We start from the raw sequence: 20,127 nt of genomic DNA on the forward strand, positions 1-20,127 counted from the left end.
ATTATGCATATCTTTCTGGATACCTCTGAGTTGCTAATGAGACTTTACAATATACTGAGCATTCACAACAGTCTATCATGCAGATGATGAGCAACATCTTTGCATGGAATTTGTTATTATAGGGATGGTTTGCCTTCTTACATGTTGTAGGATCTGTGCAGAAAATATCTTTGGGACTTTTTCTCAGGATTCTATAGATCACAATTAATCAATTAATTGAAAAAAGACAGTGGTGGAAAGTAACTATCTACGTTTACACAAGTGCTGTACTTCTGTACAATTTTGAGCTATCTGTACTTGAGTATGCATTTTATACTTCACACTTCTACTTCACTATATTTCAGAGGGAAATACTGTATTTTTTGCTCTGTAATTTTATTTGAGAGCTATGGTTGCTGGTTACTTTTAAGATCAGTGTTTTACATATAAAATATATGATCAGCTTATGAGATATGATGCATTGCTTTAAATAAAACTAAAGAAGTTAAAATTAGCTTTACTTTTATCAGCCACAACATAAAATACCACACTGACAGGGGTCATGTGTTAACTTTTAATACTGGAACTATATTTTACTACGAATACTACTGTGCTTCTACTTCAGTAAGATTTTGAATGCTTGACGTGTAGTTATGTTACCCTGAGGTATTGCTACTTTTATCTGAATCTGAAATCTGAATATTTCTTTCACCACTGTTGGCAGATTCATTGATAATGAGAATTATAAAGCGAAGTTGTTTTCTGAGCCGATTAATTTTACACTGCTGCTTTTCTTATTTAGCCAAAACTCTCACCCAAACCTTAACTGAACTCAGACTGTCTTCTCATGAAAAACAAGAGCATCCGTCATCTCAACTAATTCCCCAATACAACATATGTTTACGTTCACTTAAAGCTCTCGAGTGGAAGTAGTAAGTATGACTCTTGTCCGTCAGGAGCAGAGGAGGGAGAGGTGTGACGTTACGGAACAATAAAGTCTTCAGAGAGAGGAGGTTAGGGTGGATAGATGGTTCAACAAAACATCTGACTTTAACAAAGGAAATCACTGATCATTTCCTGTTTCCAACCGACTTTCAATGTTAGTATATTTTAACCATGACCGCACATCATTCCCTAACCTTAACACAAACCCTAATCATGTTGTGTTTGTATCTAAACCGAGTGCATAGACTAACAATGTATTTTGTTGTCCATATTTAACTTTACTCAGATCCACAAGAAGACAAGTTGTTAAAGCTGTTTCAAAACAGTTGGTACAATATGTGCTATAATCTTTTAAAAATAGACAAAACCAAGTCTCAGTCGTCTTTTCACAAACCGTTGTACAACGGTAACTAGTAATAGTCTGACCTGCTGTTTTGTGTCAGATCTGCCCGTCATTCCCAACAACAACACTCTGTCTTTTCTATCTGTCTTTATTTCTCTCTGCCCCGTTGTTAAGGCTGTGACTGACCTTTGCTGTGGCAGGCAGTCTAACTACCCTCGGGTATATGATAGCTGGAGGATAAGCTTTAATTGACGCGATAGCATTCTTGAGGTTGGGCGAGGTGAGGGAGACAAGTAGGTAGAGAAATGTTGAAAGTAGAAAGGTTACGCTCTTGAGAGGTTTTGCTCAAGGTTGAAAATGCTTCTTCATGAGTTAAGATGACAATGATGTGATAGGAGCACCCGTACAGCATGATGTGGTCATTGTTTTAACTTTAAAATAAGGTTGCAACTGAAATATTTTAAAGTATTCCCCTGTGAGAAGAAGTGGAGCTTAAAGACCACTTGGAGTAGATGTACAGTCAGGTCAGTTTGGGGAAGTAATTTTGAATTTCTTGAGTTGAACCATCTTTCTCTGCCTGACTGCACCCAATTGAGCCCAAGTCTTTTCTATGACCTTTTCATTGGACTGTATAGATTTCTTTCAAGTGGAGCTGGGAACATAACAATAGCACCAAGCCTGGCTGCTGGTATGCTTTAAGTACCACAGACATGCAACTCTTATCTCAACAGCTCGCTTATCTTTTGTACGCTGGAACAAGATAAGTCCTTTTTAATAAGGTCTCAACTCTGAATGAACTTTATTGCCTGAATTTTTCTTACATTCATTTAAAAAATACATTTAACATGTATTCACAAATAACCCTGTGATGCAGTATGTTAATGTCTATATATTATTGGATGATTGTCAAAGGTAATCCTCCCCTGAGATGAATCACAGCAGAGTTTTCAGCCGACCAAAAATAGAAGTGTGTAAACTGAAGAGAATCATGATTTATTATCTTTACCGCAAGTTTATTTCCATCCATAGACTTCCACATAAGTGCACTTTTTTTCTGGCCCTGCTTGGCTTACATGCATGAGCCTCGTCATTTTCCTGCACTGCAGGATGGTAGCAGGCTGCTTCTTTTCAGGAAAAGCTCTCCACAAAATCAGCAGATTCAGGTAAAATGATCCTGTCATTTAAGAACTTTTTAGAATCTACAGTTCTTTCGGCAGTTTGGTTTTGATCAGAGTAACTTCATTAATAAACTCTAAATCCTACATCAGATTTGATTCAACCACTGCAGAATTGTGCTAATGCAAACATTTAGGTTAGCGATGTTAGCATAACATTAAGGGTCAGTTAACTAATGGTTAAATCTGCATTAACAATTTTTTTGGCCACTTGCTAGCAAACAGTTGCTTATTTACATATTCAGCAGTTACAGAGCAACATTGTCATTCATTTGGAATTGTGTTTCTGTCCACCTGGTGAATGTTAGTCCAATACTCACTCTCTTTTTGCTCTGTTTTTGGTCCCCACCAACTCCTGAGTGAAAAATCTGGCTCTTTAGCTGCTAAATGCTCCAGTATGTTAACCAGCTAATTGCTGTGTTTGTTTGCTGTTTGGTGCTGAGCAGGTAGTGTACAGTGGGTTTTTGGAGCTTTCTCTCTGAAAACAGCTGCCTGCTATGGTGAGAGTGAACCAAAACAGTAAAGTTGCTGCTGGACGGCTAAACAATGAGCTACAACTCGCTATAAAGCTCCGTAAAACAGAGGGGAGCTGCAGAGTCAGGTCATAATTCTCTGTAGGTTCATGACTACGAGTGACGCCTCTGATATTACACATTGTACTGCTCTGCATTTGCTAAGCCATGCTCACTTTCGAATGATCCTGTCAAATCTTAAGCATTTGACCAAATCCCTCTTGTAATTATACCCTGCCAACCCCGGTATAATTCCATTTCACTGTGACTTTAAGGTCTGTAAACTTTAAGAAAAGAAAGATTACACTAGGTGGGCTAATTCACAGCCTTAATGCTATATTTGTAATTAATGCCCAATTAGTGTTTATCATGTGTTTTTTAAGGGAGAGCTAATATTCAATCACACGCATGGCTGGGTATGGCTTTCCCATATGTTACTTTTAGTACAGTAGAAAACCTAATTGAATAAATTCTTACATACTTGTATGTAAGTGTATTTGGCCATGAAGATTAATTTTCATTACGCAGCACAATTTGTGTTACCAATGATTCATTTGAAGACAGTTTTTCTCTCACAGTGAAGTGTATTGAGTTGTAGTTGTACAGTGTGAAAACTAATTAGATGAAATAAAGTATTAACACCTTGCTCTGTAACTCTGCAAATGATTAACTAAAAATCACGGAAATTCATCTACAGGTTGAGAACATATAGTACAGTGACCTCAAATGCTTTCTGTTTAGAAAAAGAGTATGGCGATGCTATTAATGATGAGTCATTAGTACAAGTTACTCTTTTGTCAATAGCTTGTGTACTTTTAATTAAAGGGTTGAAAATGCATGTGTAGTACAGATATTGTTAGTTAGCAACATATTCAGAATTCATCAAGGTTGTGTTAGCTAAATAAATCACAAAGGCAGATTTGTTAAAGGTTGATTTATTAATGAAAGTTAACTTAAAAATTAAAAATTCCAAAATGTGGGGATTGGTTGTAACAAAAACAGGATGTGTGTCAATAATACTTTGGAATTGACTGGAATATACTCAAGCTTTTAATGCCACAATAAACTGGAGAATGATGATGATACGAGCAGATTTATGATTAGAGACTCACTGGTTCTAATCCTGGACTGGTTGGGAAAAGTAATGAGTCTGACCTACAGTACATACATTTGTTCTCACCTCCAAACACTCCCATCAAGGTGAACCTGAATGAGGTGCTCCCAGTTAGTCCAGTATAACTGCACCGACCAACAGTAGAGGACAGACGCGAACCTCCCAGATGAGAATGTGTGTGGTGCACTAAATATCTTTGGGTTATGGACTGTTGGTCTGGACAAAAGAAGACATTTGAGGACATCACCTTCGGCTTTAGGAAACATTGATAATTTTCCCCCTTTTCGGACATTTTATAGACCAAATGATTAATCAAGAAAATAATTGACAGATTAATCAATAATGAAAGTAATCCTTACTGTGGAAACTACTTACTACAAAACGCGTTTACAGTGGGAAAACATATTCCTCTTTATTTTTATGTTCATACTGTAGAACATTACCTACTTGCTTTTTAAGACGACCTGCTCACTTCTCAAAATTTAAGACCGGTCTAGACAAAATGGTCCCTGAGGGAATAAGGTCAGTTGTAATGGCAGCCTGAGAAACTTAGGTACCCAGATATGACATTATTTACTGTATGTGGTATTTCTAGAAACTGCAAAAACAAGTTCTACATATTGTTACACACTGTAGAGGTATGGGACACTGTTCTGCTTAAGCGGTTCAGTAACTTTCTCTAAGAGTGTGTGATGATCCGACACAAACATACAGTATCATAGACACAGAGATAGAAAGCTTGAACAGCCCAGAATAGCAACAAACTCTGGTATCTATATTGCTTGAACTAGACATTCACACAGCCAGCAAGCCCCTAAATGACACACAGGCCTCTTTCCTCGGATACAGACTGTGTCACAGACACACAGAAACACCTACACTCTCACTGCCTCTGTCAGTGATGGATTACACTGAGAGAGGAATGAATTGGAAGATGCGATAGAACAATGTTCATCCTGCCACAAGAGATGAGGGCTTTAGAAATGAATAGGTACCTTTTTTAAACAGGGGCATAGTGAGGCGTCTCTTTGTTTTGCTTTTATGTCTACATTGCTGTCTTCCTGTCTTGGGCAGCCTCAACATCCGCTGCTTTGTTCCCAAATAAGTCACATCATATTGAAATATTTGTTTATCTCTTTCTAACGGATTTGTTCCCACTGAAATTACAGTCCCATTGTTCTCTCCTTTTCTCCTTGTCTTCATATCCCACGCTTACTCTCCACATGAATATGCAGTTCTCGCCCTCATAGACCAGCAGCTAATTGCATATTTTGGCAAGATCTTTAAAATTGTGATAAAAGGCAGTTAGCAAGTAAAGCTGCCTATTTTTTTTATTTATTTATTAGAAATTAGTTCTGTCTAAAGCAGGTGTACAGTATGTTTTTTGTCTTTGAAAAATCAATAACTAAAGGCTTGTTAAAGACATAGATATGGGCAAATACAGGAACTGGTTGCACCAAGTTCATAAGTTGAAACTTAGTCTAGTTATGACGAAAGTGTTTACTAAGGAGAGATTTACACATCACTAAATTAAAACTGGTTACACCACACAAACAGTTCTTATGTAGAGTTTAGTTGTTACTAAATATCCAGCGTAAGCTAGCTGAATGAACCAACTGACAAAGCTAACATTAGCTTGCTAATGTTTGACCCATTTAGACAGAAGAGTAAAAGAGGTATGATGTGGAATATGTTTGACATATCTGACCTGACACTTGAAATTCCCCCCCCCCCCCCAAAAAACCCCATTAAATCTCAAATGTGATGTTGAAATATTGAAATGGCTCTTTCCTGATGGCTTGTTTTGGTAGGGTTGAGTAATCAGATGATATATGAATTGACGATATACCGCCAAACAATATAAATGTGAAAATAAAATAAATTTGAAAAATTAATAAATTTGACATTTTGCCATAGCTAGCTACTTATCTGTTGGTGTATTAGGCAAATATGAGATTTTTATCAATGTAATATGGTTTGGTTATTGTATTCATGTACAGTTTCTCAACTGATTGTTTTCAGAAAATGAATGTAATATACGATACATATACATATATAATATAATATACCATGATATACTGTATATCAGTCTTGTGATATAAAATTGCATATTCTGTGATAAAGGATTTTATCTATATCCACCACCCCTAGTCTCAGGTGACGTCACTCTTTATTGAGTATAACAGGCTCCTGCTGATCATATTAGCTGGCACCAAAGACCAGGCGAGGCTGGTTTAATATTCTGCTTTTTACGACTGATGTCAGTTTCAAAAAGAGGTGATGGACACAGTGATCTTTAAAAACCCACACAGATGTCCGGTGGTTCAATCTCTGTGTTCCTGTTGACAGATTCTGTTTTATATTATATTCAGCTAATGCACCGTATTTGAGAGGTCGGATTAGTTTCGAGCTTTCATATGTGCAAAACCAGGTTCTGCATATTGGTAAAACTATTAATCATCACTAAGAAAACCACACAACTATGTCAAAGCCATACAGGAAATCATATGTCAATCTTATTCTGGCTGAATAGAATGTTTTAGGTGGTAATTGACTTCAGGAGATGACCCATGCAAGATGTGATGCTTGCATCATCATATGAACACGAATGTAACATCATTCACTCGGCTGCCAAGCAGCATTGTTCATTCTCTGGATGTTTGGAGGGAAGCCAGGGGAGCAGGGCCTTCAACCTCTTCACTGGCACACCACTACATTCTCTGTCTTGTGGAGAAATATGAATCACACATCCATGCCTCGTCTCATTATCTTCACTTGTGTGAACATGCCTGCATGCTCAAGGGCATACAGATGCACACATGCACACAATGGCATGCAGGTATTGTATGTGCCTTTGGAAAGACCAAACACAGACTGTGAGCTTGTACTTGCACACATAAAGGCACGAGCTGAGATGCACACAGTCAGAGAGATTGCTGCCTGTGGGGCTGCTCCAGGTAAGGAGCGGGTCCCGCTCTGCTTAAGAAACCTTCGTGCCTTTAGACCTCTCAGCTGGTGTACCCTTGAACTCTGCATACATCCCATCTGTACACCCAGATCCTCCCTGTGCTCCACTCTGCAGCCCAGACCTCAACTTCTGCCAGGGAATTCATTAACTGCATGTCTCATAGGTATTTATAGAAATGCAAGGCGTTTCACTCTCACCTGCAGACACACAAACGCATACAAAAGTCATGAAGCACAGTCTGAGATACACTTGGTGAACAACTGAAAGAAAAGTTAAAATTTGACCTTTCTTGCTTTCTTTACTTCCCCTATCTTCATTTACAGGAGCACTTAGAGCACCTCTCAGACAAAATCAAGACAACTGCACCCAACAACAACTACAACCATGTTGATTGGACACTCTGAGCCTTAGTAATGTCAACAAAGTTTACTTCACTGTGTTGTTCTCTGTTTTCTTGTCAGAATGATGTATGTGCAGAGTTTGAAGGCTGTTTTTACATTCAAGACGTGCACATACAAGCACAATTTGTGACATTACAAATAATTTTGAAGCCAGTCTCAGTCCAATAATGAAGTGTGCATGTTTATAACTTCTAGTACATGTACAATGAGAATGCACTTTATGGTGAAGTAGGACAGATCTTGTTTTAAGCACTTGAACTTTCAAAATGAACAATATTTACATGTTCATAGATCCTGAATTTTTCAATCAGAAGAGCAAAAGTTGTGCTTTTAAGATTTTTTCACAATTTCAATGTGGAAAAACCATATGAGACATGATTTATTATTCAAAGCAGAGTCATTTTAAATGTCTGAATGCATGACTGGAGGGCGCCTTTAATATTAAGGCTTTTTCACTCTCATTCTTTGTCTTATTTCTATTTGAGGGATAATGATGCTCTCAATTATAGAGCTACAGTTCCCATGATGCTTTGGGGGATGTGCACAGAAAAATAATGTTTGTAATGTAAAATTTTGGCAAATTTACCACCAATAAAATTGTGTTGAATTAGCTATTTGCATGTCCTGTATGCAATATACCAAGGGATGCTCAGACAACTGGATTACTTTGACACTGAAGGAAACTAAAAAAACATTTCTCAGGCAAGTTCTGAGGTTAAGGAGCATCTTTTCTTCTAAGTTGATTTATGGACATTTACTGGACATCTGAGATAATGATACCTCAGAAAGTGTAAGTCACACGAATTTAAAAATATGCATACTATGTCTTTATTTTCAGATTTGACTCTGAGGAGTGTGATTTTTTACACGAATTGCGTCAATCAGGTGCTAAGGGTTTTAAAATACCTTAATTGCCTCTGTGAGCTGAAACTGCTCACCCCTCTACACCCCCCTGGGAAGGTGCACCTCGCAGTATGAAAACCCTTGACTAAGAGGAACAATAGCTGTAAATCCATTCACCACAAAACACTAAACAAACTGCATATTCACACATTTTTTGTCTGTCTTTGCAAAAAAATGTGAAATTGCCACATCTTTCAGCTACAGCGCCATTATCCTGCGCACTTCATCCTTCGTTCACTGTTTACAAATGACATCAAAGATTCCTATTCCCACTCCAGCGTCACACAAGAGAGCTTTAGAGAGACAAATTATTGGTTCATGAGGCAAAAAGCTCATGAAATGAATTTAAGAGAAATTAGAGCAGCTTCAGTTTACATTTCATAATTTTGACCTCTCTGCAAACAGCTTGCTTCTCCCTGCTGTAAAGTGCCGGGTTATGATGCAGAGTCTTGAAATTGTCATTAACGGTGATCATGAGAGGGATGTAATTGGTATTTGTGGTACATACTAATTGCTGTGTTAATATGCAGACCTTGGTTTTTGCTGTGCGTTCTCCTGCAATTATCTGACAAGATCACCAGCTTGGAGAGGAAGAGCAATTTTGCGGGGCTGAGGGTGAAGATGAAGTTGCTAGGCTCAAATCTAGAGGCAGGATGTCAGGAGTTGGCAAATCAAAAGATGAGTATCTCTTGCTTGAGGCATAAAAAAGGATTCTCTCAGCAAAACAGCGATGAGAATGAGCCATGATGAAGACGAGAGCAGCGTTTCATGTGTTCCAAATGTAGCAAGAGCTCTATACTGTACCTCACTTTCAATGTGTGAATCTGTCCTCACTATCCATTCTTAGTTTACTGTAGCTTCTGTATCCAAAGAAGCACTAAGGGAGGGACAAATATAATGTGCCTGAGAGTAAAAGTGTGTTTAAACTGTATCAAGTGTGTGAGCTTTGAAAAATTAATGTTAATGTCCCAGAAATGGGAGAGTTGAGGCAGCAGAAAATGACATGAACTAGACAGTTTTCTGAATGTGATTTGATGAGCTTCTAATCCTACTTCTTCTAATAGTATTTCTTTTAAGAACTTAATTAGTCAATAAATTGATTAGTAAATTAACCACTAACAATTCTGATAATTGATTAATTGTTTGAGTTATTTACTAAGCAACTCTACAGTCATGCTATTGGCTGTGTGAGAAAATGACAATGCTAACATACTGATGTCTAGCAAGTACAGTATAATGTTCACAGTTTTCACCATCTTAGTTAAGTGTGTTAGTCTGCTAACATTTTCTAATTAGCTACAGTAGTACCGCTGAGGTTGATGGGATGAAGTATTGAACAGACTGAAAATATGACGCTAGATGAAAAGTCACTAGGATTCATCCTCTGGGGACCATGACAATCTGAAACTTGTTGAGATATTTCAGACTTGACTGAAGTATTGGACTGACAGATTGCCATCCCTAGAGCTGCTAACATGGCTGAAAATGCTAAAAATGTACTGGATGTGCCTCCTTAAAGCTGCAGTGTGTAGAATTTAGTGGCATCTATCGGAACAGACTTGTCAAAAATGGAATATAATATTCATAAGTATGTTTTGATTAGTGTATAATCATCTGAAAATAAGAATTGTGTGGGTCCCCTTCCACGAAGGCCGCCATGTTGCACAGCCATGTTTCTACAGTAGCCCAGAACGGACAAACCAAACACTGGCTCTAGAGAGGGCCTGTCATGTTTTTTTTTATGACTTTCACGGCCACTGCAGGTTCTCCTACACACTTGGAATTGGAAGGTGCAGTTGGGTGGGTGTTCAGTTGGTTGCAATCTGCAACCTCACTGCTAGATGCCACTAAATCTTATACACTGGACCTTTAAATGTGAGTTTTGGTCATCATTGTATAATTGTAAATTCAATATCTTTTTGTTTTGGAGTTAGTTTTGGATTGCTGGTTGGCCAAAACAAGCAATTCAACACCTTGGGGTCTAGGAAATTGTGATTTGGCACATATTGTTTCAAACAGCAGGTTGTCCCTTTAAGTATGTAGGTGAAAACCCTGTTCACATCTACCATGATGAAGTGCACATTTGTTTATCAACAGCTTTCATCCATGATAACTCATATCTCCCCGGAGGACCACATGCTGTCTCCACTCAAGCAGTGAGACGCCTGGTTTCTGGAGCAAATTAATTCCCAGTTGGAGAATGACTGTTATGAATGGTTGGGCGAGGGAGATGGATGGGCTGCCCATTCTCCTGCACAACCCTCTGCTCCCAGTAACAAAGATGTTGGGGCTTGTCCTACTTTTGTGGGAGGAAATATGTGGCTTTGTACAGTAGCTCAGGGGACTCTCCATGTGCGGCTGCGAGGGCTGCTGTGTTAACAGACTTTGAGCAAAAAGAAACCCAGAGGAAATCTACCAACAGAGAGAATGATGTAGAGCTGTGAAGCTCCAAATTTGGATTCTTCACGTTGATTACATCCCTTCTCAGATACAGGCTCCTTGTTTGAGAGAGCTCGCTACACTGTGTTGACATTTGGTGTGTGCGTGTGTGTGTGAGTCTGCAGTTCAGGCCGAGGTAGTCCCATGACATTCAGTCTGAGACTCATAATGTTGTGCAAGCCTCATGAACCGCTATTCTGCCATGCTGTAGACAACACATATTCACAAATGCTGCTGATTCTTCGACCAAAGTTGACGTCATTTGTCTTTTTGAGCATAAATTGTGCAAAACAAGTCTGATGGCATTATTTATCTTTCAAGCAGGCATCTGTCTAGTAGCAAGGAGCTGCGCATGTGCACCACAATCCATCTCTGGTACCTGGTAAAGGTTCTGCACCTCTAAAATGTCACCTTATTAGATATTAATGAAAACAGAGAAAAGTCACTTTGTAAAATGTTAACAAATTCTGATCTATAGGGTTTCATAAGACCAGTGGTCACATTTTCACATCATACATAAAAGCCAGTTTCTCATTTAAATGATTAAATATATAAAATCCTACAAACCCTGCTGTAAATAGAAAATTAAAAGGAGCTCTCTGTGTGACATTTTTTGATAGAATGGTGATTTATCATGTTGCAGGTTGAAAATTAATGAGATATGTAGTATTTGAAAACGTGGGGCCTTCTCTGAAAATAATTGGATATAAAAGTTTCTACTGAAAAATAAAGCTTGCATGAAATGAAAAATGCATTATGTTGTGGCCTTGTGTAGGTGTTCTGTTTGGTGTAAGTCATATATTGTTAAATATACTTGTGTGTGTTTGTATCGTTGTATTGTATTGTGTGTATACTTGTGTTTGTTTATATCAAAGTCTTATCCTTTTCTCCGCTGCCTCATGCTTAAGCCAATTAACACGATCACCAGCAGTGTTGTGCCAGAGGTGTGAACTTGGTTGTTAGTTGCTGTGGTTGTAGTATTAGTGGTCTGTTTTTATTCTATTCTTTTGATGCCTCAATAATATTTAAATATTCACACAACTCCCTCTCGACATTAAGTTCCCAGCATTTAACATCTCGCCATTAAAGGCTATCCCATGGATATTTCATTAAGTCTGTCTCTAACTGAAGAATATGCAATCATGAGCATATTTAAATTATGAGTGTACAACAGTCATTTATCAAACACTAATAAACCTACAATCTATTTCCTATTGTTTACAATAGCAAATGTGGTGTTCTGTTCTGTTTGTCAGTCGAATTGATGAATGGCAGCAGAGAAAATCTATAATCTGACTCGAACAATATTCATCAATAACAGGATGGAGCTGCTCTATCATGTAAAATGATTCAATCGAGTTGTGGTAACCTTTAGCATGACTGAGTGATCAGACAATAACTAGTGAAAGGTTATAAATTTGCATTTACATTTTAGGGTGATATATAATAAAGGCAAAATTACAGCACATTTCCTTAAATTGTTAGGATTAGATAGACAGAACTCAGATTTAGCTGAAAAACAATTAAATGCTTCACTTTGGGTAAAAAATGGTCAGATTTTGGGTTTATGAATACTCAGGAAACACAATCTCATCATTCCAATCCCATCACAGCTCAGGAGTTAAATCAAGATATTAACTACAGATCATATCCTCAAACAGGGAAGAGTTAATGACACCAAGTATCACACACAAACCTGTACACTTGTACACTCCTACTGACAAACTTTGACAGATGACTGGTCTGTAGCACTGACAGAAACCCATGAAGACCCATGTAGTGCTGGGAAATAATGATGTTGGGTGACAGATTAGAAACCTAATGATAGCATCGTATGCCTTTCTCTCCTCTTTTCACTCCCTTCATCTGATCTCTCATATCTCCTTACATCATTCACACCCACATCTGTCCCTGATGTTCACATTTTTTTTTGTACAGCATGCAAATAACTGAATTCATATGCTCTGTGGGCAAGAAGAACCCTTTCCTCCTCAATCAGCTTATAGGACAACTGCTGCTGATGTATGCCTGAATCCCTCTAGTCCGCTTTACGAGCTCCACAAGCTGCTCAGAGCCTCTATAGAGCCTTAACTACCCAACCAGGGAGAAGGAGAGATTCCCATAATGCCCCCCTACTGTCACCAGTGACTGAGAACTGGATGCTAGCCACCTTGCTAAGCACGTTCACACAAAGCAAATCCTTTAGGTTGTTTATCTGGTCTCTTCAAAAAACTGTCTTTTAACATTTGTTTCTTCGTTTGTGAGGAGGGACAGAAATACATAGAAGATGAGACTCTGAAAGTCATCTGAGCTGGAAGTAGCTGTGCAATTAACCAAACAAAAGTCAGTAAAAAGATGGCAGCAGAAACAAGCTGACATGCAGCGTATTATCACCTTGTTAGCAGTAGCAATGTAACAGTTTCCTGTTTACACATTCAGCAGTTGAGTTTCGGGCCACCTGGCAAACATGTCATTCTCCTTTTTGCTCTGTTTTTGGCCTCCACCAACTCCAAGGGAAATATTTGGCTCTTTTAGCTGTTTCAACTGCTTGACTGTTCACCAGCTAGTTGCTAACTTTGTCTTTCTGCCCTTCGGTGCTGTTGAAAACAGCTGCAAATGATGCTAACAAGACTGAATCAAAACAATAAATTTGCAAGCCAGAAAACTGAAACAATGAGCTAAAAAGAGGCTAAAATGCTGAGGGAACCTGCAGAGGCAGGTGATAATTCTCTGTGGGTTCATGACTACATGCGACTCCTGTCACACTAAGTAATTTGATCCATGGTTGATATAAAAAATATTGATAGAGCAGCTTTAAAGTAAGGTTTTCTTCCTGGCTGAGTAAGAAGGCAGCAAAAGAGAATTCCTCTTCAGTTTATTACTTTTTGACATATCTTTGGAAATAAACCCAATTTGTCACAGCTGAGGACAAAAATATTTATCTACCAACCCTAATCCCTTCACTGTTAAGCTAAGGCCTGTTTCTAATCATGTCCCCTCCTTGTAATTATCTTTTGGTGTGGAAATGTATTTCTCTCCCTTGTTTGTGTTGTAATGTACTACGTGCTTATTTCACTCAGTTTCCTTAAATACTACTAAATACAGTGATTCATAAGCTTTAAATCCCACTATATTCCCTCCTGTAGGTGAAGACATTTAGTTTCCTGCCCTGCCACCATCTCCAACAAGGAGAGCAGTACTGTCTGTGGAGCCTTTTGTTCCAGCCGGATACCACCTGATTTCACTCATTATCCAGGCTCCTGAAATAGGCAGGCCTATTAAATCGCTTTTAATCAAGACCGTGGTTCATTAAATCAAGGAGACTTTAAAACGCTCTCTGTGGAAAACTCTTCCAGGACCCCTTTGTCATGCCTGAACCTGACCACCATGGGCGTGGGAGAAGCTTCAATGAAAGCCTCTTGAATAAAGGAGGAGCTTTAGTCGTCTTTAAGCAGAGGTCAACATCCGTGAATGACGGCCTGATAAACTGTGCAACTATGACTGATGAATTCTTGTACTGGAGTGTGAGGCGCGTACTTGCATAGACTCCTGCTGGTGTTGTGACACCCTGTCACCCTGTGTGCCAACTGACTGTTTTGATTGATTTCTCCACTCTGTTTTTACTGTGGGCGTTGGTCAAGAGGGTTTCCTCTATACAACATCACTTAATTTTGCTTTTAGCATTGATTGGAAGATTTAACATCATTAGGACTTGTAACATGTTGTTTTGCATTTCATTCAACACACCTGATTATGTTAATTAGCTGCATTTTAACAGGCAAAACATCAGTAACAGGAATTTATCTGGACTTTTGTGCCAGTTGAGAAAGTTTTTGACATGTCTTAGCTGCAATGATAAGAAACCAAAAACCGAAGTGATGCTACAAATATCCATATCACCGAAACAGAAAACAGGAAATACAAATAGAGAAAGATGATTCTGAACAACTCAGTGATTTTTATATTGTATCAGTAGCCTATATGCTCTTGCAGAGCGCTGGACGATAATACGTAAACAAATAATTTTTCACCTGACAAACCAAACCACTTAATGAAAAGATGGTGTGAATGGCTGAGATCTTAAGAGACTTGATCTACTTCTGATGAACGATAGCATCCATCCAAGATTTTCCCCCGGGGACTTAGAATATGGTAATCAAATTATGTAATCATGTTGTGCTTAACAGAGCAAATATCCAAAGGCCTTGGAGCATCTCTTCCATTAAGCCATGATGTCTTTTATACACACAGTACAAGCACTCCTGTAATTAGATTCACTGTAAACATGAATACTGAAGTAGGAAAACCACCACACAATTACACTGAAATCTAAGATGTCAAAATGTTATGAGAAAGTACCATCTGAAAAAAATGAAGTCAAGGTCAAGGTGTTCCTTATTATATACATCAAAGGAAGAATATACAGTACATTGGTTGAAACAAAAGCTCTTCTACTGTAGCTTTTCGTTTGATAAAGATGAGCAGCTGTGCTGAATCAGCTCACCTCACAGCATCTTCGATTGCACCTTTGCAGAAAGAGCAATGAGGCTGACATCCACACCTCCAAATTGCTTTTCTTCTTCTGCATCAATCTTTTCCAACATTTGATACAGTACAGTGATCCATTGCTCACAAAACACACCGACACACACACTGTCATTAACATACATAACACAAATTAGTAACTACTGCACTACAGTACCTTTATTCACATGTGTTTGTGATACTTTTAAGACCAAAAGCATGATCGGAGAAATTGAAGACACAAGTCCAGCCTTGTATTTCTGCCAAGCAGCTCTGGTTGTGCCAAGTTCTGATATTACCCATGCAGAGCAGAATCTACACCAGCCAACCATGAGGACAATATTTGGCCTCCATTCATGAAACCCAGCTCATGCCAAGACATTTGATCCACCCAATATTGTATCTTCATGTGCAGGCCCACGGCAATTATGCAAACATGCTACTGTGTTTACTGAAACACCTTACGCTCCATGGATTATACTGCCATATTAACCCACACTTATACATAGATGTACTAGATCCTGGAGGAATTAGAAGGTGAAAAAAAAGAAAAATACCAGAAAAAAAAGGCAGAAAGATAGGACATCCTTATCTTGTTCCCTCAGCCAACTGCTTCCTGAGCTGCAACACCATAAGCTAACAATTCTCGCTGACTGACAATCGTGTAATAAATAAGGACTTAGAAGTGTATCTACTTTGAGGAAGGAAATCTGATAGCTCTGACTGATGCTGCACCACTGTTACATCAAGAAATGTGCACAGTATGAGCTTCATTTAAAATTCCCTGTTACAGAGCACAGACACAACTCTTGCAACTCTCAGTAGCCCAGAGATCCTGCAATACTGCTGTAAAAAAGACCCGTTATTATGCTGGCTTTGCTGTTTTACATTGAACCAAACATATTTTTTATACAGAACGGCGATGAACATTCCTGCCTTGAACAGGCTGGTAAAAAGGACTACTGATTTAAGCCTCACGCCTCAGTTCAGAGGTCACTCAACATCCATGTAATGTTTTACACTATTTTAAAGCAACATACTGTATCTTAAATGATATTAATGCAAGATATGGAAAATTTCAGGAATCTTTCTTACAGCATGCACCCTCATTTAAAGTCCCACCTTTGCAAAAACATCAAGATGAAATTTAAAGGTGCAGTGTGTAGAATTTAGTGGCATCTAGCAGAACGGACTTGGAAGAAATGAAATATAATATTCATAACCTTAGAATGAGCCTTTTATATCTACAAAGGGAGCGGGTCCCCTTCCACGGAGGCCACCATGTTGCATCATCATGTTTCTACAGTAGCCCAGAATGGACAAACCAAATATTGGCTCTAAAGAGGGTCTTTTGCGTTTTACTGTAAGTTCTCCTGCTTGCTTGGAAGGGGAAGGTGAGGGGAAGTGTATTAATTTGCTTGCAATCTACAATCTCACCACTAGATACCGCTAAATCGTTCACACCGGCCCTTTATAAATTATCACGAAATAGAGTTTGGACGTGTAATTGAGGATTGATTTTAGCCTGAAAGACTTCCACGTTGAACAAAAACCACTCAGAAGTTTTACACATTTTGCATATTTGTCTGTAGTTGACACGTTACAACACAATTTACTGTCCACTACACTATGATGATAAAGCAAACCCCACCCATTCCCCACACAAGCAATACATCATGACCAAAGTCTGGCTGTATCACTGACAAATTCAGGTGGCTCTAATTTCATATGCACACACACACACTTGACTTCTAGGAGAAAGTGTTGTCAACATCAAAATAAATGCATCAGTTATGCAAGCGTCATGGCAGAAGATCCATTACCGACAGATAGAGCATCTGATCTACATTCACTGGACATTTGCTGCTGGAGTAGCCCCATATAGTGCGATGATTGAGAAAGAGCAGTATCAGGTTTCAGGCATGATCTAAACAAAGCACAGTGTAATGACTTGCATGCACATGATGAGAAACAAAGAAATTTCAGATAATTGAAGCATCATGGAGTGAAACATGGAAAACTGTGATTAAAGGGGAATGTGTTTAATCTTTGATTATATGTCCCATCACTCACTATCCTGGGCTTTTTCACTGACTCTTAACAAACTCAACTGAGGTAATCCAGACAAGAACTGCCGACTGCCTTGTCATGCATTTTCAATGAATACTGCTGCCTGAGTAATACATCATGAAATATTAAATTTTGGTCTTTAATGCTCCAGAGTACTGACTCAGGAGTCGTCTTTTGTTACATAATCAACTGTCTGGGAGCTGAAGTATCTCTGTCAGCCAACTGCACTAATTTCAATCACGCATCTAAAATCAAGAAGACGCTATCATTAACCACTTTGGAGGGATTATTGTTTGCACTGTGAGATCATTGTATTCAAATGACAATGATTATATTGTACATCAGACATGCTGCTGAAAGCTTTAGGTAGCAGTTACACAGTCCTCTGATATCTATAAAAGGAAAACCAGCTGAGGTATGATCACTATGTTTGCTCATTTTGTCATGTTTTGAACATTTTTGTGCCTTTTGTCCCATTTTTCTTGGTGTCTGAGTTGTTCAGCCTTTACCCGTGATGTAACATAAAAGCGTCTAGTCGCCAGTATCAATTTGCTATATGGAAATCGACGTCAAATTGCATGACGTCACGTGAGCATAAGCACGCATGTTAAGAAACTAATGAGTTGTTGTTCGCGGTGTCGAGGCTGCCCTGCTTAAACATCACAGGCTCGCCTCCTGTTTACCTCTGACATGCACCTGCACGTGAAAATAGGTGCGCCAGCCCTCTCTCTGTTTCCTCAGTGAGTATTAGAGATAATTTTAGCTGACCAAGTAGAGTGCATGCATAGATAATTAATTGTTCTCCCTTTTCCATCAATTTAAGCCATTTTGCCAGAAGGGAAAATGCTTTTCTGTCTGTCAATTCAGCTGTAACTGATCAGAGCAGTTAAGTAAGCGGTTAAAAATGAACATATTTCATCCTAACACCATGTCTGTGTTGTCAGCTGACAATCTCTACCTGCCTCGGACTAAACGTGATAATATCCATTGTGTATGAAAATGCCCTTGACACGCTGCATTTATAAGTGCGCCTTGATCACAGCATCAACTAAATCATAGAGAATAAACGAGCCTTCTTACCTGTAAATGCCCCTGGTACATATTGAGCACACAGTCAGTCGCGGATCTCTCCGTCAGCGGATCTTCAGACTTCTTCCAGACTTGTCAGGCTGAGAGTCGAAGTGGAAGTGTTGACATTAAAAGCTGCAGCAAGAGTTTGTTTTGGTGGGGGAGGGGGTGGGGGGTTTTGGACAGGAGGTCCGGAGGAGCTGTCCTCTCCTCAGGTGCTGAAGCCGATACTTTGCGCTCATCCAGGATGCGCTGAGACACCGAGGCGCGCCGGGCGCAAGAGGAGTGCGACGTCGGACCGCACTTTTTTTTTTTTTTTTATCTCGCAGATTCCTCACAGTGTGCTGATGCTGGTTTTGCACAAGTACCGTCTTCGGGTAATGTAAAGCAGACTTGCAGCCCTTGTAGTAAAAAAAAAAAAGAAAAATCTCCGCGTTTTTAAGTCTTCATCCTGATCGCTTTGCCGTTTTCCTCTCTGCCTGCATCTCACATCGCCTCTGTCTCCCTCTCGCCTCCTCTCTCTCGGCTGTGGTTGAAATGTTTTGACGCTCCTCCGGGTTCATTCTCTTCTTATAGTGCGCTCCTCTTCCCTGTTTGCCAACTACTCCCTCTGACCCAGCCCTCTGGTGCCTCCTCCAGTGCTGCCGTACTCCACAAGGAGGCACACAAGAACATTTCACTCACACTCACACAATTTTTTCAGAAAAACACAGAAAATGTCCAAAATGTGCTTTTATTCAAAATTTATTTTGGATTTATCACACACACATACACTTAAATATATAACTTCTTTTTATATACACTTTACTTTTACTTACATTTTTGGCCAATCTCTGTAGATTTTCTAGTTGAAATATTTGTTTTCCATTCAAATTAACTTTTACAATATCTCTCACTTCTTTCTTACATATTATTATGCAATTTACAGTGAAATTTTCTAATTAAGTGCTAAAAGCAAACCGTGTACAGCACATATTATGTCTGAAAGAGCGTGATATCTGCATGTGATTAACAAATTAGCTGTTGTTCCCAGTTGTCCAATTAGTGGAGGAAACAATTATATAACAAAAACTCTCCAAGTCATATAGTTTCCATGTAATTATGTATGAGACATAGAACACAAATTACTCTCTGCTTTGAACAAGAAGGCAGTCCAGACGAGGAAGGAAGTATTAAAAAGCCTTTATCGTAGTGGCTAAATCATTAAAACAAACAACATGTTTCGAGCACTGTAGGTCTTCATCAGGGCTTTCCTCTTTTCCACAAATTATCCTATATTTATACAATATTGCCTGCACTGCCTGACGGTAAGCCTGGATGAAAACTCATTACATAATAAAAAGTAAATGTTTTACACAACATTTGAAATGTCTTGATGAGAGACATGTAAAGGTGATGTTTTATGGTGCAACTCCATGGTGTGCTGTTATATCAGTTAATCCAGTCAGTAAGAAGGATATTTGTCTAGAAAAGAAAAGATAAATGAGACGATGGCTACTTTTGATTTACACTTTTTGTGCATGAATTTTGCTCACCAGAATCAACTGATTACATGTTGATGTGACCAAATGATAATTTTGTCTCTCACTGTAAGAAAATCCTGGGTTTGAAACCCAATAATCACTTGATGTTTGTATGTTCTCATCATGTCTGTGTGGATTTCTTTTAGTGCTCCATTTTCCCTCC

General features: G+C 38.8%; 1 protein-coding gene across 2 annotated transcripts in view; it reads right to left on the reverse strand.

The window, feature by feature from the left end:
- Positions 1–19,035, reverse strand: part of pex5la (peroxisomal biogenesis factor 5-like a) — a 100,197-nt gene extending 81,162 nt beyond the window's left edge. For both annotated transcript variants that reach the window (XM_044362105.1, XM_044362104.1), the window contains exon 1: positions 18,454–19,035. In XM_044362105.1, the coding sequence (XP_044218040.1) occupies positions 18,454–18,474 (21 nt within the window). In that variant the 5' untranslated portion in view covers positions 18,475–19,035. The remainder of the gene's footprint in view (positions 1–18,453) is intronic.
- Positions 19,036–20,127: the final 1,092 nt, after the last annotated feature.

Source organism: Thunnus albacares, chromosome 9 (assembly GCF_914725855.1).
Source record: "Thunnus albacares chromosome 9, fThuAlb1.1, whole genome shotgun sequence".
Lineage (NCBI taxonomy): Eukaryota > Metazoa > Chordata > Actinopteri > Scombriformes > Scombridae > Thunnus > Thunnus albacares.